Source organism: Dermochelys coriacea, chromosome 10 (genome assembly GCF_009764565.3).
Source record: "Dermochelys coriacea isolate rDerCor1 chromosome 10, rDerCor1.pri.v4, whole genome shotgun sequence".
NCBI lineage: Eukaryota > Metazoa > Chordata > Testudines > Dermochelyidae > Dermochelys > Dermochelys coriacea.
The window spans coordinates 8,106,967-8,127,955 of NC_050077.1; the positions used below are offsets into that span (position 1 = coordinate 8,106,967).

General features: G+C 49.1%; 1 protein-coding gene across 7 annotated transcripts in view; it reads right to left on the reverse strand.

Moving 5' to 3' along the window:
• The window catches only part of LOC119862310 (myosin phosphatase Rho interacting protein), a 170,926-nt gene that overhangs the window by 61,594 nt on the left and 88,343 nt on the right, over positions 1-20,989 (reverse strand). For all 7 annotated transcript variants that reach the window (XM_043493433.1, XM_038418815.2, XM_043493434.1 and 4 more), the window contains exons 5-6: positions 11,521-11,605; positions 278-488 (exon numbers count right to left, since the gene is read on the reverse strand). In XM_043493433.1, the coding sequence (XP_043349368.1) occupies positions 278-488; positions 11,521-11,605 (296 nt within the window). The remainder of the gene's footprint in view (positions 1-277; positions 489-11,520; positions 11,606-20,989) is intronic.

The following is a 20,989-nucleotide window of genomic DNA, read 5'->3' on the forward strand; positions in this document are numbered from 1 at the left end:
GCACAGAAGCGTTTGGGGTGATTTGATCAACAATCTCTTGGGGCTGTGGCAGAGCCAGGAAGTGACATTGCTCACTGCTCCCATGGACTTCCTGAAGTTGCAGGTACTCAGCAGTTTCTGAGCATCAAGCCATAGGAGTTTCATCTCCCAGGCCCTGCTCCAGTCACTACACAGCACAACCTCAGGGTGAAGAAGAAAGCTCCCCCCCAATCAGGTATCGAATGCTGCCAGGGTAGAGGAGAACAGGAACCAGTGCCAGCATCCCTCTGGTCCTTACCTTCTTTACTTTCCAACATAGGTTCCTTCAAGGAGCTGGCAAGCATGGCCTGGCTCTGTATGGGGCTCTGGGCTGGGCTGATGCTACTGCTCCCATCTGGTTGATCTTTGCCCCTCATTTCTTCTTGCCAGAGTGTGGACTTGGTAGTGGGGACCTTCTCTGCATTAGGAATGTTGCTACTGGTCACAGCCATCTTAGCGGGGCCAGGTTCCTGAAGAGAACAGGAAAGACACTGGGTATCACTGCATGTTCTCTACGTCCCAGCACCAGTCATCCTGATTTACCATAGGCAGGTAAGTCCTTATCTGGAGACACATGGACCATGTTACCTCAAGCTCTTAGACCACATGGCATTTCAATGCACTTACAAAGGGGTGTGTGTATTTCCCTTCCCTGAAAGATCTGATTTCTACATTTCAAATGCTGGCAGGTCTAAGTGCTTCTCCCAAATGGAACAGGCTAATTCAGGGCTTCCTTAAGCAAGGCAGCTAAGCACCGCTCTTACAAAGAAAAAGGAAATGTCTTTAATATGCTCTTCCGAGGGAGGGATCCAAAAATGGCCCATATCTCCCTCTCCGTCCAGCTGGAGAAAGAACCAGAGCAAAGGTAAGCTCACAAATGAAGGAAGCCTACTGACCCTGAGACGAGGCAGATATACATGGTAGGGGCCTCTCTGCTGTGCTGTGCTTTGTTTTCCAGTAGGAACTGCCCCTCCCAGCTCGGCAGACAGGACGCAGCACAATACCAGAGCTTTTAACTGTTGGTTTGTGTAGAGTTCGTGCTCATGAAACCATGAATTAACCGAGCCCTAAAGCTCGGCCAACACACGCCAGCCCTGACTGTGATGCCTGCTGCTGACTCTTTCCCAAGTAGGCGTGCTATAGGTCTGGTGAGGCATGCTGTCACCAGACCAATGAGCACAGCACACATATTTTGAGATGGATTCTATTTCAGTGTGATCTTTCTCTAATCTGTGGGGATCAGCTTCCTTGAGGAGCTACTGAGGCCTAGCAAACTCACTTCATTTTGACCCAATCAAGGGCAAGAATGCTTGTGAAAGGTCAGTGCTATCACTTGCCACAGAACCACCTCAGTACAGCCCAATAGGTATTATAAACACTCACATGGCAGGAGATGTCTAAGATATCTCGTTGTTGGTGGAGGATCTTACATTATTATTATAAAAACACTTTCTTCCCCAAGGATTACAACTACACACACAGAAATCCAGCAATGCAACCACCTCTGCGGCAGAAGGTGGAGATGGGATATTTTGGTCAACCAGGGCATTGAACATGCATGAAAAACCCTTAATGGATTTATATTCTGTGACATTTAACATATGGGTTACCTGCTTTGACCCCACCACAAATGTTTACTCTGAAGCATCCTCACATCCAAGAAACGTACACATCTACCCCCCACCCCACCCCACCCCTCTCACGCGCGCTCTCTCTCTCTCTCTCTCTCTCTCTCTCTCTGAGGACTGGAAAGATCAACTTCAACTGCAAATCATTTCCATTGGGATGGCAGGGAACAGCTGGCCCTGGACACCACTTCAAGTGGAACGCCGCATCGAACTCTGCATTCTTCGGTCTTGAGCGTGGCTTTTTCCTCAAAGCAACATTTCACAAACTGTCAGCACCTGAGAGAGCAGTGAACCTCGCCAAGAGGGGAGGCTTTGAAGCCCAGCCAGGCCCTGGATCTTGGGAAGCACGGCCAAGAGTGAGAGCTCTCATCAGACAAACGTGCCCACAACTTGGCAAAGCTGCCCTCGCCCAGTCCATCAACAGTGGATGTGGAGAATGGCCTTGAGCCAAGGCTCCATGTGCGTTGAACTTTTGCCCAGAAGACCTTCTTAGAGACAGGACTTCTAGAGTCCATCGAGTCACATTTCAACAAGGTTCCATTTGCAAGAAGGCGACTATTACCTGACAAATTCCCTGGCTAGAAACAAGCAGCACAATCTACCTCCCGGGGCTCCTCCGGTTTAGACAAAGAAGGGATTTATGTGACTAGAAAGCAGATAATACATTAAGGGGGTGGGAGGCACACCTGAGTTGCACCCATCCCCCCCACTTGAGTATATTTTACAGTTAGAACAGGGGTTATTTTTCCGCTAATGCAAGTCATACCCTCTAGCCTGGTTTTCCAGCTATTTCCTGCTAGGCTACAGCCCCAAGCCGCACTTCCTGCTGAGAGAGAGATTAGCGGCTTCCCAGCATTACTGCCTGGGAGCCCAGAGACAGGGCTGCAGGTGGAAATGTCACATGCCTTTTTCCTCTGGTTTACACCCATTTTTAAACAGCAGCTCCTCACCTTCATTTTTGCAAGGTGCTGTCCATTTCCACCAACAAGCCACAGAACCCCCAGCTAGTGGCATATGGGCTAAGTCAGTATTCGGAAGGGCTTCTGACTGTCAGCAGCAGGGCACATCAGAGCCCTTCTCACCTGCATGCTGTCGCTGCAGCACAGCGGGTGTAGAGCTTTGACTGATGTATTGACAAGCACAGCAGGGACGCGGTTATTACTGAATGAGCGCTGAAGAAGTCTGAAGCAATGTTTATTAACACCTGAAGCTTAGCTTCTTGAGCTTGTGGTTGTTCCCTCCCTCTTCTGCCTGGTCCACCTGATAACCTGGCCCAGCCCACGTCAGCAGATTGATTTATCATTTATGGCTCAAAATGACAACAAAGGGAATAAGAATTTCTGTCCCTCTGATGCAGCCCCATTGCTGGCTGACAGCGTCACTCTGGAACCCCCTCCATGCGCCAGTCTCTCAAATGGATTTTTCTCCCGTTACATCATAAGCAGAACTTTTTTTCTGTAAAGGCAGCATTCTACCTAGGACCTCAACATTTAGATGGTTTCTGTGGAGTTGCCATTAGATAGATCCTGTGTGGGCCCAGAACCTTCCCACTCCGCTCCATCCCCTTTCACGATCATGTTTAAAAATATGCACTAAACACTAAGCAAGGAGAAAAGGAGTACTTGTGGCACCTTAGAGACTAACAAATTTATTTGAGCATAAGCTTTCGTGAGCTACAGCTCACTTCATCGGATGCATTCGATGAAGTGAGCTGTAGCTCACGAAAGCTTATGCTCAAATAAATTGTTAGTCTCTAAGGTGCCACAAGTACTCCTTTTCTTTTTGCGAATACAGACTAACACAGCTGCTACTCTGAAACCTAAGCAAGGAGACAATCTCCCGAGAGCTTAAAAAGAAAGAGGTAACAAAGCCACACTCTTCACCTGAGCCGAGGCCCTGGAGCCTCCCTAACCTCTGGGAATTGAGTTCAGTACTTGCAGTTAAACAGGAAATTCTGTCCACGGGCCTTTCATTTTGGAAACAGAGGAGTTGTTATTTAGGAGGTATACTGGAATCGCCCCCGTCACAGCAATCCTACATAGAGCCAAGAGGTCTTCCATTTTCTTTTTCACTTCAAGGCCTTCTGCCCTCCTATATCTGTCAATCTGATATCCCCCACAATCCCTACCCTAGACTTCTGCCTCCAGCCAAGAAATCAACCCTCTTTCCCGCTATGTATACACACATCCACATCCACACACACACTCTCTAAAGCAAATCCCCTTCCCTCTGTGTACACACATACACACACTTATTTCCCTCAGTCTCCAGCCATTGACAGTCCAGCTCTTAAACCCCAGCTGCCCTTAACATACGTCCCATGACCCCTAGGCCTGTCTCCTCTGCTTTCATTTGCCAGACAAACTGAATTTGCTCACATCAGAAAATATTTTTGTGCAATGGCTTCAAAAAAGAATTAAAGCTAGAGAAATTCATTCCCTATTGTTCAACAGCTGCATTAATCATTTATCTGGTCTGGTTTGCAACGAGCCACAAATAAAGAAAAAATGGAATGCCTTAACGTCTGAGATGGCTAAATGGACATTTACTTTAAAAAGAGAAGAGATATTTAACACAATTTAAAATACAATTTAGGAAATACCAGTTATTTTAAATGCATCTCCAAGTATGACTGGCCCTAACATAAATCAGCAACAGCTGCCATTTTACTCAGTATCCTTGCAACAGAAAGCCAAGACCACTGACTTAGTTCGTGATGAGGAAAGGACAGTTTAGCAGGTTAATGCATGAGAAGGGATGGAGACTTTAACAACTGGCGTAAAGTTCAATTCTATTAATTAGGGAATTTTTTAGAATTTTTCTTAGAGCCCCCAAGTACTTGTCAGAACAAATCAATGATAAAATTAATCACAGCCAGAAATAATATTTAAAAAAAATTGTGACAGCCCTTTGCAATGTCTCTTGACCACTTGGCACAGGATGGGCAAATCAAGGTGAATCTTAACTATTGTATGAGGCACAATGGGCTGTAAACCTATAAACTCACTGGCTACCCAAGCACAGTGCTTGCTGCTGAGAGTTATCCCACTGAAGTCAACAGGATTGTGTGTGTTATTAAGAAGAAATACGTGTTTGTAGGCTCAGGCCCTTAGAGGCTCTGGTGATTTTATATATAGAAAAGAATCTGGTCTCTGCTCTCACATGAATACATTATAAATACACCAATACACGCATATGCCCACAGTTTCAAGGACGACTAGCAACTGCCTCAATTTTTAGACATCTCCCTGGAGATATTTTAATGGGTTATTTTCGGAGAGTGAATATTTAACCATCTTCTGAAGGTCCTTAAAGATGTCTCCAACTGGGCACTCAAAGTTATTAATCTCCTTTGAAACTTTAGTCCATCTCCGTGTATTAATGAATACATACACACACACATATCCAGCGAGAGAGAGAGAGATTGATTGAAAAGGATACAGTTGAGCAAAGCAGCACTGCCCAGGCAAGTAGGCAAGATGGCTTCTTTCCATTTCTTTAGCTGTTTAAATTTTGTATTATAATGTCACCCCTTTGCTGAGTTGTAGCAGATGCCTTGGAGACTAGCTTTCAGTGGGAGCTGAAATCAGCGCAGCACAGAAACAGAAGTCCTGGAACAGTGGTGACAACAAATAGCATGGAGCCCAATCCCTTCTTTCAGGGATCTCTGCCCAAATACCAATGTCCTCGTTTCCAGGGAGCAATTCTGCACCAACAACTGACTCCAGTTAGAGAGATTAAAGCAGAGAGCAAGGTCCCTTGCTGCTTGTCACCCCCCACCCCCAGAAAAACATCAGAAAACTAGCCACCTGCCTGCATTTCCTTCCAAGATTAAAAAAAGTGCTCAGATGCTAAGAAAAAACACTATATTTAACAGCATCATCCACTGACCCCTGCCTTGATATGGTTTCTGGCTGGGGAAGAGCAGAGATGATGAGAATTTTCACATTTTTACAATTAGATGAAGCCATGAGAACAAGAGCTGAAAACAGTTTTCCATGGAAGGGCTCATGCCATTTTACTCAAAGGCCAGCAGCAGCTGGTATGAGAAGACCAGAGCTAAATTTCTATGGCCTGTGCTATGCAGGAGGCCAGACTAGATCATCACAGTGGTCCCTTCTGGCTTAAAAATCAATGATGTTTCCCAGCCACCTAGAAGTGTTTGCAGGTAAAAGGAAAACAGATCATGAAAGTGACCACAACAGCCAGTGCTGCTGCAGACAATATTTGCTGCTGGATTAGGGGTATTTTTTTGTTTTCAAAAGGCTCTTTTCCTGCAGAAGGAGAGAGAGGCCTGACAGGCAGCCAAATTCAATAGAAGCCCTTTCTTTTCTGGTAACGGTCTCTCCATCCCCTTTAACAAGCCGCACCGAGTTTGTGGTGACAGCTTCTGGCATGGTGGCTTGAGCCACTCTAACCACTCCGGTGCTGCGTGGCCGGAGCGCGAGGTTGGGATCAATTCATTTCCAGGCTGCTTTGGGGAGAAGGAGAAAGACTTGGAAGCTGTGGCTGCTTTGTATTTGACACAAGGAGGAAAGCAGATGGGGAAGCGGGTAGAGTTGGTGAGGAATGCATAAAGGTAAAGATAAAAAGTCCCGCTCTGGCTGGCGCTTAACGCTATCCTGCCGGAGATGTTCTGGCAAACAAAATCTCTGTAGCAACAGATACACATGGAGTTTCCTGCCTTCCATTCCAGCCCTTGATTATGATGGAAAGCTCCCAGTTTCCTCACTGAGCTTCCTGGCTTTGAGGTTTCGCCTGCATCACCCAGTGACCCAGCTTTAAGCATCTGCTGCACAGCAACTGGTTTGCTCTTCTGTAGAGCAGAACACTATACAGGATGTGACTAAGTGGGAATCTTTTGTAATATTTTTATGAAGCCTGCGTGTGACTCGATGTCCCCTATCTGCAGCAGAGTTACTTAGTTTTGGGGGGAGGGGAGGTTGTTTGCTCTCTAGGAAGCATAAAGCACAGGTGTGAATGGCACCTAGCTGTCTGGGGCTTGAGCCCCATATTAATGGAGCTCTTGAAAAGACAATGGCAAATCCAATTGCCTGTACATGGACACCTAGCAACCAATGACCCACAGAGATATGGACTTCCCTGCCTCTCCACAGTCCGCTAAGCCACATCTCCCCAGCTCAGGAACAATAGGGGGAGGAGTGTGAGATGGAAGTTAATTTGGCTGCAGGAAGCAGTCGGCTGGGGACACACCTGGACTGAGGCAGAGGGACAAGGCTTTGGGCTGTGTGCTGACCAGGATGGACTATACTGTAACTTTCCTTTCTCTTTTCAGAGTAGCAGCCATGTTAGTCTGTATCCGCAAAAAGAACAGGAGGACTTGTGGCACCTTAGAGACTAACAAATTTATTAGAGCATAAGCTTTCGTGGGCTACAGCCCACTTCATTGGATGCATAGACCCAGATGAAGTGGGTTGTAGCCCACGAAAGCTTATGATCTAATAAATTTGTTAGTTTCTAAGGTGCCACAAGTATTTCTTTTCTCTGTGCTAACCAAGGTCTTCCTATGCTGTATTCCAGGCGACAAATAAACTGTCTGACAACGCCGGCTGAGTGTTGCTACAGATGCTGACAGCAGAGGTGCATTGCTCCTAAGATTGTACAAGTTTCCCTCAGGGGTCTGCCTCAGTTGGACTCGCTGAACGAAGCTCACAGTGTGAAGCAGGAGGGCTGAAGGACCAGAGGCCCAGCCTAAGGAGGCGGTGAAGCCATGTGGCTTGCCCAGGAGGAAGAGTGAGACCCCCTAGGGGGTCTGGCTTACTGAAGGGGTGCTCCTTGAGACTGCTCCAAAGCTGGGGTCATAGCACCAGTCCTGTGGATCCATGACACAGGGCCCACAAATGTTCCAGTACAAAGAGGCCATGCAGGCAGCTGGCCTGAGCCTATGGGCTGCACATTTCAATACATTTTTTAGAATAAAAATTTTAAGAGGCACCTCCAGCCCAAATATGGGCCCTGTGCTCATCCCCTTAGGGAAAGGTTCAGGGAAGCCAGACATGGTCTGAGTTCCCCCAGGGCAGGAGCCCACCGTTAAGCAACATTGCTCTCGTGCTGCTGTGCAGGGTTTTCACACCTTCCCTTTGAAGCTGGCCACTGTTAAGACACACCAGACTAGAGGGTACTCATATCTGATCCACTTTCCTATGTTCCTACGACAGAGCTGATAGTCCCAAGGGCTAGCACTCAACAGGCCACATCGGGCCTTCGAGCTGGGCACTGTCCCCGTCAGCCGGACAGTACATTTAAGGAGCAGACAGAGGTGTGGGACAGTCTCATACAGTGCTTGTTGAATTCCTTACAGACATCCCTCAAAGGTTTGGGACAGACGTGGGCTTAGGCCAAATGCACTCAACTCTAGGACAGTGCCAACTCAGATGCTGACTTCAAAGAAGCGCTCAGGAATTCAGATGCTCCTTTGAGCTGTCCAACCCAGCTGAGCCTCCAGCATCAAAGAGCAGGAGCTGGAAGTCTGAGGGAATGGAGAGAGTTCTGGGGTGGCAACTGCTTCTGTCTAGGACCCAGCAGGGCAAGGGGCTGTCTGGAAAGTGGAAGTTACACCATAAATAGATTCCATGCTCCTTTCTAAAGATTTGGTTCAAGGTTTGGGGGGAGGTCTGGGGTGAGGAAGGAGAAGATTCTTGTTTGATCAGTTGCTAGTCTCAGCCCCATGGGTGCTGGCCCTTTGTTACAATGCTGCCTTCCAGCTAAGGCACACCATGGAGTGGAAACCCAAGAAGACCTCTGTGCTCAATTCAAGCAGAGACAAGGGCTGCGGCAGCACCAGGGCTGCTTAAGGAACTTGGAGAGATTTGCAAGATGAAGGGTGGAAGAGGTTTATTAATTGATCTTGCTGTCTCTATTTATTCCTACTAAATCCTTCAAGGGCCAATCTGGAAACGTCCTGGACTCCCATTCTTGGTGACGGGGAGGTGCTCGGCACCACACAGGATGGAGCCCTTATTCAGCTGATCTAAGAGCAAAGTGCCCCAAGCGATCTTACTGCTGGGGGGCCTGGCTTGAATGGAATACGAGTGATGCTATTGAATTGTGGGTATTAACCTCTGTGCCACACTCCGAGCCCATCCCCCTGAGTGGCATGCAGCAGTGTTTTCTGGGCAGTTACCTGCACACACTAGAACTTGGCATAAGAGTGGACAGAAATACACAAGCTCAATACCTCACTGCCTTCAAGAGAGAAAGGCTGTTATGGAGAGCAGTGGGGTGGGGGAAAGCAGGAGGAAGCATTAAACACCAGCTCTGATGGAGCAGAGTCAGAAGAGAGACAAGAGGATCATTCTCAGGGCACTGAGAGCTCCTGCAAAGGGATAAGTGGGGTATTGGAGAGGCACGACACAGCCTTCCTCCATGAAACCTAAGAGGCGAGGAAGAGACCAGCTAACAGAGGACAACTGTGACAGCAATCGGGATTCCATGGAGGCCTGGGGGAAGACCTCCGAGAGCAGCCAAGGGCCAGGGAGCTGAAGCTGAGAAATAAATAGAAAACATGAGCTCATTCACCGTGAGCTCTCAGTACAGAGGCAGCTGAAGTACAAACCTGGCCTGGACTACACACCCAGTGCTGGCATCCAGGCAGGAGGGTCTGTGCTTTGGCATTTTGCTGCAGGTGATAGTGGTATTCTCTATTCCCACACTAAGCTCCTGAGTTTGTGCTTAAGGCAGCGAGACACAGGGGTTGCGCCCCACTGGGCCCCCACATGCCCCACCCTTGGGTACACCTGGGCAGCCTCCAGGGAGCCAGGGCTTCTGCACCGCCTCCGCGTGGGCAGGGTGCATCCTCTCCAGAGCCACTTGCCTTATTTGGTGCTCAGGAGCTCAGATCCTGTACAGTTTCCAAGCAGTTGCCATGGTGATGAAACGTAACCCAAAATGATGTTATTCTGGCTGCATTTTTCCCCCCTCAAAAGCAGACAGCTCTGGGAGCTGGGTTTATGCTGGGTAACATTTCCTCAGTCAGCACCATTCCTTTCTCCCCGCCCCCGCCCGCCCCCAACGTGCAGGGAGCTTTTGGGCCGCAGCCCCTGCACAGCCAGATGCCATTTCCCAGAATGCCCAGAAAGCAACACCCTGGGGCATCAATGCTTCCAGTTCAAGTCCCCACAAAGGGGTCCAGGATTGGGTTCATGGCTGGGAGGTTAGAGGTCAGCACCTCTGCTGAGCTGGTGGTTCTCACTGACGACGGGAGAGGGGAAAGCCCCCAGGACAGAACGGGTGTCAGCATAGCATCATCACATCCATGGCACTCGGGAGCCAACATTTCCCCACAAGGTTTCCTGGGGCCAGTTCCAAGTCCTCACCACACTCCAGGGGGCAGCTCAGATGACCCAGCATCAGATGTAGGAGCATCTTCCAGAAGGGAGGCAGAGGGAGAGAACTGGCCACAGATAATCTATGTAAAGAGTTGATCCCCTTCCCCTTCTTCCTCCCACCCTGTACCCCTCAGAGGGCCTAGGGTGGGACCTGAGGAAGCCAGAGCTCTGCTCCTTCTCCCTCCTGGCTGCTGGGGGCAATCCACAGCTGTTCCATGTGAAGCCACACCCAGCTTTCCTCAGGTGCCCAAATCTGACCCTTATATGGGAATCCCAGGAGAAAACAAATGGCTCACAGGTAACCATCTGTGAGCGCCCAGGCCTGCTAGGTGAATTCCTCCAGTCCAACCACCTCTGCTCTGCTGGCCAGCAGCTCCAGGACACACTCTCACATGAATCAAGGCTGTTTGCAGCCCCAGAGAGGAGAGATTATTTCAGCCGAGGGGTGGGATTCCGAACCTGTGGGTTTCTTCCCCACTCTGTCCATGTGGAAGACACAGGCAGGAATGAGTGGGTCATGGGCAGCCCCAGCTTTTACCATTTATAGTCAAAGCAAGCACAGAGCTGTCGCTGGGTCCCTGGAGAGCACAGCTCCAGCCCCCAAAACTCCCAGCTCAGGCCTGGCCTTCATTATTTTCCTTTCATTCTAGTTATCTCCAGGGTCATCTCATGCAGGGAAACTGGAGCCCTGCGGAATTTCTTCCCGGGCCCTACGAGGGCTGTGAACATCCAGGATCGCTTCCTCCTCTTCCCATCCTCCCTCCCCCTCTGCACACATGCCCCCGAGCCCAAAAGATACTGTTCAAAGCTTTGTAATTGTCTGTGGAGCTGGCCTGTGTGTTAGAGAAGGTAGCTGGAGAAGTGGCGAGCTTCCCACCATGCCACACCCTCTTCCTTATGCACCTACCTAAACCCAAGCACTTCCAGCCCTACTCCTGGCTGTAGACCCGTCTCAGATATACAACCCTGCACATCCCCTTGCGATTCAACCAGCAGGCACAGAGGGAACCAGGCCTGGGGGGAAAAGGGGAAAAGCAGGGAAGATGCATCCTTCTTGCTTTCTGGGATAGTAACTCAGCCAGATCTGAGAAACCGGATGGGGAGGGGGACGACCAGGGGTTTAATGCAGCTGCTGTAGCACTGGCTGCTATGGGGAGTTTTAGAGCCAGGCAAATAAGCACTAATACAGCACTTTCATCTTTGAAACTGGGGGAGGAGCAGTGAGCTCGGAAAGTGACATCCGGAAATTAATTCACACCATCGTCGCTGCACTGGTTCCTCCACTTTACCGCTCTGCACACCCAGGAACAGAAGCGTTCTAAAGGGCCAGAAGCCCATTTCTCATCTCAACTGGGCTAACAAGACAGATGTTCCCACCCTTCCTTGGAAACCAGCAAGGGCCCTGGGAGAGAGCCAATGTGAGGAGACAGACCATTCCTGGCTCTCCACTCTAGTCCCAAGGGATCCAGCCCCTGAAGAGAACTCTGGGTCACAGTGAATGAGAGGGGGTCACTGCCTGGGGTTACCTGCGGGGTTGGTGGCTCTACCTTCCTCTTCTTCTTCTGATTCTGCTTGTTTGTCCTTGGGTAGACGATCAACATCTCCAGCCACCTGCAAACAAACAGAGAACTACGGTAAGGTCCTCCCAAGGAGCAAGACGGGCAGCAACAGGGGAAAGGCACTGGCTGGACAGCCTGGGAAAGAGCTCGCTCCCAGCAGAAGTCAGTGTCCTCTGGATTCCCAGTCATTGGGCTGGCCAGGGAGGCACTTGGCTTTTAGATCTGCATTGCTTTAGTTTGCCCCCTCTCAGCTGGACACAGGGCCATGGAAGATGCTGTCTGAACTCTCAGCTTCTAGTGTAATAACCCTTTATGCGTAGCTGCTATTGTAAAAGGATGTGTGGGAGCCCAGAAAATAGGTTTGGGGATAGCACAGAACACCCCCAACTTCACCCCAACTCGGCTTAGAGTCCAGAGCGCAATACCACTGGGTGCCATGGACATATGCCAATACATGTGGACACCTGGAGGTCCTTGGTTAAGGAGTGACTTGATCACAGTCTCTAAGAATTTGACGGAGGGTTCTTCAAGGTAGCAGACATGGTATAACGTGATCCAATGGCTGGAAGCTAAAGCTAGACAAATTCAGACGGGAAATCAGATGCAGGTTCCCAAACTTTTTTTGCTGCACTCTCCTTCAGAGATTTGTGTCCCAATGTGTGCCCTCCAATTTATCCTCCCTCATCCCCAAGCCACTTGTTTTACCCTCCCCCACCCCCTCTTCCAGCCTGGGGCCCTAGCAAGCCCCTTTCCCCTCATAACTGGGCTGCAATCCCTACTGGGCTGTGCCTGCTGACTCCACTCACTGGCTCCAGCTGCTTCCTCCATGCTGCTGCTGCCACCGTTGCCTGGACTCAGGTCCCCGTACCATTACCACCGGCCCACCATTCCCCCCCCACACCCTGCATGTGCTGGGGAGGAGGAGGGAAGTAACAGGTACTGCAGAAGTAGGCTCACTCTCCAAATCCAAATCCTCCCACCCCAACCCACGCCAGTAATCACTTCCCTTGTGTGCCAGCTGCTCCCGCTGCACCTGCCTCCAGAGAGACGCTGTCTCAACCAGCTTCTGCTTCCTGGAAAGCAGCAAGGACATGGGAATGTTCCGTTTTACCCACGCCCTCCTGATAAACAAGGGGCACACCCTCCAGTTAGAAAATCTAGGCTATAGTTCAAACAGGAATTAACTCTGGGAAGTTTTAGGGCCCGTGTTATACAGGAGAGCAGACCAGGTGACCACAGTGATCCCTTCCGGCTGTACAATCAATGACTTTACATTGTAATAACTGAGCCTACAAATTCATTCTGATTGTGAGCTCAGCTGTAAGGAGTGAGTGAAAGTTCATAACCACCTAAAACAAATGTTGATGGAAAAAGGTAGAACAGGGAGACAAAGACTGAATGAATCCAAACGGAAAGACCCACTGATACAACTCAAAGACTGTGTTAAGATCATGCCTGGTAAACAGGAAACGTGCAGAACTGGAATTCAAGGTGTCATGGCGTCCAAAATTGGTGCATTGGAAATGAGGCCTAATTGGTGGACAAGATAACGAGGGAATGGGCTGTTCCATCCATCAGTGTGGGCCTTCACAGAAAAGCTTTTAGGGAGAAACATTAGAAGACACAGGTGCCAGCTGACTGAAAGACAAGAGAACAGGAAGGAGTGAGCTTCACCATCATTCATGGCTGCCATTCCCACCATCTCCTGCTACCCTGGGATCTACTGTTGCTGGATCTTTATCATCCTGAAAGATGTTCTGACCACATCAGACCAAAAGAGGGACCCAGATGACATTGCCATCTTCGCTGGCTCTGGCTAAATCCCAACCACCACCCAGGATGTGAGATTTGGTTGTTCCAGCCCCTGTCCTCTTGTGGGTCCTTTTCCTCCCCCCTCTTATTTCTTCTTCCGATCTCTCTCCTGCCTTCTGTCTAATAAGAGTCAGGCTTAGTCAGCCACAACTGGATATTCTTCAATACTGCTGTCAGCCTGGGACCAAAGAGGCAGCTAAACGCAATGCCCTAAACAGCCCAATGCTGATCTCAGTTTGCCAGGCCTCAATGTGAATAGAAGACTGTGTGCTGTGCGATTGAAAGCAAAAGTCAACGCCGGAGACAGAAGCTGAATTTTCTCTCCTTGCTGTTCTTCTCTCTCCTCTCATGCATGTTTGTCTTGTTGTGTCTTTTAGGAAATGGGATCAGACCAACTGCTCCAGCCCAGCTCAAATCCCTTTCTCCTTTCCCCAAAAGGGCAGTTTTTACCATCTAAGAGACTGTCAAAATAATTCCTTCCAAAGGCTTTCCACAGCTAACGGGAAAGGGAACAAGGGACGTTGCTAAAATGAAACCTTAATACTCCAAATTTCAAAGGCTTTAACTGTTTTTCCTTCTTTCCTGTATCTTCAGTAACAGCTTAAAAAAAGATTTTCAATGATGTGTTTGCCACAGTACTAAGCAGGCTGAGGTCTTGTATACTGAACCTCGTAAACAACCACTGTTTAATGTTGGATAGTGACCTGGTCATGTTAACACCTTTGCCTCTTTGGGGCCATATAGTCCATCTAAATTAATACGAGTGTCCCCTTCCTGGACCCACAGAATACCCATTCTTCCCTCACCCGCTCTTCCCTCCATGAAGAGCAGAGGATAACAGCTCGTTCCAGCTCATAGGTGGGTTCGACCACGTTACCGGTTGGATGCTGTATCCTGAAGACATATTACTCTGCAAGCAACTTCTCCTCTGCCTTCCAGCAATGCAGTGAATGTCATTAGAGCTTGGGTGGCATCAGCATTTCCGTTACTAACCCATATTTTCAGGGGTTTATAACTTGACCATAAAACCTCCCTCCGAGCAGGAACTTGGCACGCACAGAATCTCAACTTCTCGAAGCTCATTAGGGACAACATAGCAAACAATACCCAGAAGTTCTGCATCTTCGCAGTAGACAGTAACCACAGCCTGAAGAGGAAGAGCTCTTTTTGCAAAGATTGGGGTTGGGGCGGGGCGGAAGAGACTCAGCCATACAAAGCTACATAGCAACTCAAAAGACATGAAGTGCAGCACAGAATTCCAGGACCACCCATAACCCCACCTGCCACCCTTGTCTCTTAGTTCTGAGCTACAGCCCCTCCAATACAGCTGCAGTGCCAACCCCAAAAGGCACCAGCATTGAGGTCACAGGCAAAATGAGTTTGCTGGGTCTCATCCTAGTTCTTCAAGTGAAGGTTTGGCCTCATCGGAAGAAAAGACAAACCATTTGGCACAGTCCTTTCTCAAGAGAGGGGAAAGACAGGAATGATACGGGGGGGGGGGAGGGAGGGAAGGGAAGGGAAGGAAAAGAAGAGACTGTAGGACAGGACCGGGATGCATCAGGAAAACCTCACAGACCAACCTACTGGAATGTATCTGCTAGACAGGGCTGTCTGTCTTCCGCTCTCAGAAATGCAAATGTTAACTCCATGCTCCCACTGCATTTTATTGTAGAGTAATCCACAAAACAAACAGAAAGGAAATTCAGCATTAAAAAGGCCAGCCCTTGCCATGAGTCAGTTGTGCTGTGGATTCCTTTACTGGCTCTTGTCATGTCTGGATGAGCAGCCCATACATCTCAATCAACCTGGTTGCAGTCAGGATCCAATGGCTGCTCCAGATGTTTTGTGCTTCGCTTCACCTAATTTCCTCCCCCCCAGCCCCTGGTTGAGTGTGTGCACGCAGCTGTCGCACGAGTTTTGGGACAACCACATCAAGTGGGTTTTGGTTAGGCAATAAATATCAGAAGCACGCAATGGACGCAAGACAACTCTCCGAATACGGGAATCTTAGCAGCGTGCTGCAATTGCAAAATAAAACTACCATGGCTTGAAACCAAGTGGGATGATTAATGCCATGGTTGGAGGCAAATGCAGAGTTTCAAAATAAGATGCACGACAAATCAGCCCCACTTTGCTTTGCAGCATGCGGGTCTCTTAACACTACCCGCAGGGAGCAGAGTGGGGTAGAGTAATGGAAGGTTGAGCTGGATAGTGGAGCATGGGAGAAAGGGGAAGTCAGGAGATACCAGTAACAACTGCATGATTGGGCACAGCACAGGGATCAGGGGGAGAAAACATTTTTGCCAATGCTTCAGGGCATGACCAAGCACAGCAGGAGAGTCTTGGGGGAAGCATGAAAGTGTCTGTAACATCATAGGGCATAGCCAAGTGGGAGAAACAGACCCTAAGGGGAGTCGGGAGGAAGGGGGAGGCTGGTGTCCCATGATGCCGTAGGGCAGGGGAAGAGTCGGAAAGCAGAGCACAGAGGGAGATCCCCGCCTGTATCCAGTCAATATCACCACACAGGGGAAAGCAGGAACCTCCAGTGGAGCAGGTGTTAGCTGGAAACCCAGAGCGGGTGAAGCAGGAGCGAGCCCTGTACGATGGGCCCAGGGACACTCTGCTCACTCCTCTGTGCCTCTCACTTGTGGTTTCCTTCAGCTTCCGAACTGATCATTACATGATCAGTCAGAGGTTTATAGAAGTGAGAACACCACCGCCTCTCCCACAACAAGGAAGAGCCCCGTTCTTCCCTGCTGACCTGCCAGCCAGCCCAGGAGCACCTGCCAGCCAGCCCACCCAGGAGCACAAGTGCAGACAAAGCACAGACATCTAACTATGGGGCCACCTGGATTATGGCTACAAGGTTTTAGTGCAGGCAAGGATGCTGATTAGCATCCCACTCCACCAAACACAGGACACTACTGGCTCATCCAAGGGCTTTGCTGGCACTCATCAGCACACTTTCCTGCAAGAAGAGATCTCAACCTCCCAAACTCCTGTCACTCCCCAGCCTCTGGAAGAGAGTCCCAGTCTTAATTAAAAATCAAAGCATCAGCCCCTCTCTACTGGGAGCCCCATTTGGTGCTAGGAACAGAAATCCCATTGGCTGCTCCCTCTGGCAGGAAGAAAGCTCACTGGGGCAGGGAAACCAGAGTTTCTCTGGAGGAAGGTTTGAGAGCAAGGCCTGGCACCAGTGAAGTGGGGATGGAAAAAACAGGAGGGGGGGGGAAGGGAGAAATCATTTTACACATAGGCCATCCATAGAATTGTGCCCCCTTCCCCTCTGGGACTCTGCCAGAGGAGAGGATATGGTAGCACTGCTGACTATTGCCCTCCCACCTGTTCATTCTTGGCATCCCCAACACCTCATCTCATCTTCCATATGTGGCCAGGGAGTGGATTCGAGGCAGGCTCCTCAGCATCCCAGCTCCACAGCTGGAGAGGGACCCCTAAAAAGAAGCTGCCAGCACAGCTCCCGGCTGACTGCAGCCTTCAGTCCTGATTTGGGAGGGGCAGGGAGGACTCAGGGTTGAGAGAAAGGTAAGAGTCCATAGCACAAGATAAACAAGAGATCCCAAGCCCAGTCAGAGATCCAGTTATTCCTTACGATGTGCAAAGTGCACGTCCCCAGTGCTATGGAAACAACCGAGAGGCTTGCAAGATGCCAAGGTACAAGGTCTTTGTCCTACCCAGATAGAACACAGCAAGTGTAGAGAGCAAACCGTGGGAGGGGAGGAAAGGAAGAGAAGAGGGGAGACAATCTGGACTCTTCTGTTTGCTAAAAGAGCTGGTTGAGTCCTTTTACGTGAAAAGCTTTCCCGTCCCTTCAGAAAATGCAGTGTTGTCAGAATCAAAGTTTGCTGGGGCAGGATCAATGCCAATTTGGATTAAATTTCCCCAGAGGAGAATCAAAATCAAAAATGTCGTTTCGAAATGTCAAATTGTTTCGTTACAATAGAAAAAAGCATCAACAATTTTTGTTCCAACATTTCCACCCCAAAGAACTTCTTGGAAACTTGCGTAGTAGGAGACTTTTCGCTCTTTCAACTTGCTATTCTGATACGGAACAAAAACTAGTTCCAAGACACTGATATTTCCCCGGGGATGACAATTCTGCTCTTAACCAGCTCCGTTTGCTCTGCTAACATCTGCCAGCATAGCATCAGCATGCCAGGCGAGGGTCCTGTCCCAGGGAGCTTACATTCGAAGGAGCCAGTGCACAGAGGGGCTGGGGAAGTTACAACCATGGGATCGGATGGTGACTCTAGCATGGGCTTGGCAGTCCCGTGAGCTTGATTTGGATTGGGTGTGAGGGAGGGGATATTTTTGGCAATGGGGAGGGGCAGAGCAGTGATTAGCGGTGGAGCACTAGATGAAGAAGGTACAGAGCACTGCCTCTGCACAGGTAAAGGGAAGCAGCCCAGGAGAGGAGACAGCAACAGGGACAAGGAAAGATCTCCAGGTGCAGCACTGTACTGGCATGGTTCTTCCATGCCCGAGTCTCACCATGAGAAGACAGCTGGCCCTCGGCTCTCAGTTGCCTTGCTCAGTCCAGGTTTAGCTTCCCTTTTCAATCAGAATAAACCTGAGCTTCCCTTTCCTTCTCACCCCACTAGGAGAGCGGGAGCATTCATCCCAGGCCTGAAGATGGGGAAACATACAAGGAATTCTCTCTATTTAGCAGTCCAACCTTCAGTGTTGCTAAGCAACTGAGCACCAGCAGCGGGCATAGGACAGAAGAGTTATTTCATTTTAGTTTTCCTCTTAAGGCCAGTTGCTCTGCTGGAAGCCTGGCAGCAGGCGATCCAATTACAGGAGAAAGTGATCAGCCAAACCTTTTCCACTTTCCTTCCCACAAAGGACAAGCAGAGAGAGCTACCCAGCTGGGATGACAAGAACAACACAGGAGAGTAAAACATGAGAGGGGGGCGGGGGGGGGAAATGTGCCAGGCAACAGTTCCCTGGAGACGAGACGGTGCCCAGCTGTGGAATTGCTAGAGGGAAGCACGGTTCAGAATCATTAGACCCAACATTCAGGGGTAGAGGGGGTGTTTAAAAAACAACATAATTAATAGAAACACCATGAAATCTAACAATAAATCCCCTGCTACCCAGTGACTATGAACTGTTCCCAGACGTTAGGTATTCAGTGGCCTAACGTGAACCTCTAGCAGGTCTCACACCATCTCCTAGCAGGCAGGCGTCCATGTGATTGCAACAAATTGTATTGATCAGAACTTTGTGGGCAGCCTGCGAAAAAGCATGAGGGATGGAGACACCACACAGAAGCAACAGAGGGAACTAAACAGAGTGGGGGTGGGAGGGGCAGAGAAGAGCAAAACAGACAATGCCATGGGCTATCAAATTCACAAAGCCATCCTGATTTCTCTAATCCCTTTCAGTCACAGGGACTAACAGTGAACAAGCCACACAAATGGTGGCAAGGCTGATCAGGCACGTTCCATTCTCTCTGCATTAGACCCACGGGTCAGGAGAACTTTGCTATCCACAAGGGCTCCGTGGAAAGCCACTGCATGGCTCACAAGTTCTGTCTGATTGAAGGTGCATTCTACGGGATTGGATTATTGCATTTAGTGCTATGAAGGTCTTTAAACCAACATTTTCCAAGACAGCCACACAGCTTGTGATGGGAACCCAGAGAAGGGACTCTCTGATTTTAATGCCCAGTGACACTGGTTTTCTGATGGGAGGTGCCGTCTTCTCTCAATCCCTGCATAGAAATAGGAGAGAGAGAAGCCATCCAGCAATTAAGAAGAGAAGAAATGAGGAAAGCCAGGGGGCATATTAAATGGATGCTGAAGTGCTCTGAAGTTGAAAAGCAGTAAGTGCCTGGCCCACAGCCAGCCTCCAACTCCAGATTACAACCAGCTCAGTATTAACCTACCCGAACAGGACATTGCCACTTGCTCAAATACTTGGGAAGTGTTGGAGAACACTTGAAAGAGGTGGACACTCATATACTAGCAGCTGTTGCCATGACAACAAGTTTGCTACACAGCTCCGGATCTATAAAATCATGGTTAAACCACCTCTCTCGGTTGTTCAGCAGTGAAACATGGGCACTGAAGAAGGCTGAAGAGTGACAGATTGAGGTTTTTGATTCTCATCATTTTCATCAGGTATAACAGAGGAATAGAAGGTCTATTAAGTAATCAGGACAAGAGCAGTGATGCTGGGTTTGGTTATAAATATCTTCAACTGCCTCCATCAGCACTAGTTTGGTTTGGCGGCTTGCTTGGTATGCGCATATTTTTAGGATGGAAGACCAACAAATTCCAAAGCAAGGACTGCTGCTACACAGCTGACAATGATGTGGTCACCAAAAGCTTCAATGGTATGGTAAGATCACCGGTGATGGACATCAACTGAATATTCAGCCACACCTCCTAAGGACATCAATAGAGATGTCCCTTTGGGATCTGCCACGATGCTGACAACGACGACTACTCCAAGTCCTGCAGTTATTAATGACGTGTTCATGAGGGGGACTAGCCAGCTGGGTAATAGCTCAGGATACTGCGGTATAAGCACAGACTACAGCAACATGCCTCCTCCTTAGTGACGATCCCTATCAGCTTCTTGACTGGTCTTGTAAATGGCCGGTATTTGTTACCACAAAGATACAATCCACTGACGAGACAGACTAGGGACATCACTTCCCAAGCACCGTGAGCCAGTTCCATTTTCAAAACGCTTTGCAAATGCTACAGTGTGTTTAGAAATTCCCCCCTTCCATAAGCCTCCTTCCTGCAGTACGTCAATAGGTAAGATGTACATCAGTGGGAAACAACAACAAAAATCAACTATCTGACCAAAATTTTCAAAAGTAACTAGAGACTCTGGGTGTCTCAATTCTGGGGTACCACCAGAGACACCTTAATCGGACCTGATTTTCCAAAGGCAGATGACTGAGTTTCAGAATGTGCTGGAGAAGAGCCCAGAAGGGTGCACTCCCAACTTCAGGACTTAAATGCTCCATCACTGATCATATCCCTGCTGAAGTCATGCATGATTCTCATGCAGTCAGTCAATTCCCTACGGGCAGTCATGCTGCTTTATTACAAGTGCCAGAGGCCTGTGGGGATCTGGGGACAGGAGAGGAGAGAGAAGAGGAAAACTAGCCAAGTGGGAAAGGGCAAAAGTCAGTGGAAGATAAATGTCTGCTGTTAAGGGGAATTACAAGCAGCCCATGGTATCATCAAATCCAACCATTAGCAAGCAGTTGCCAGTGTATTTTCAGTCTCAGTGTAATCCTTCCAGTTTCTTCCCCAGAGTGTGTGTTTATGCCCATCTGGTCCAGATGTGCAGCGCACAATCTGCCAGCACAGCCCCTGTGCTCACTGTTGAACTTGGCTAGCTGGACTGTTTTGGCTTCCAATGCCAACGAGCACAATAGTGATAAAGGTGGACTTTATTTCCACCCAGCCCTACAGCCTCTTGCAAAGCGTCGCACTGGAGAGTGGCAGGGCTTGGCTGCCAGCTGGATTCAGGAGGCACCAATGCAATTAGAGCCTCTCTAATATTAGAGGTTTATCACCCTCATAATACCCATCATTAAATATATGCACATCAAAGAGCTGCCCTACCAACCAAGTGCCAA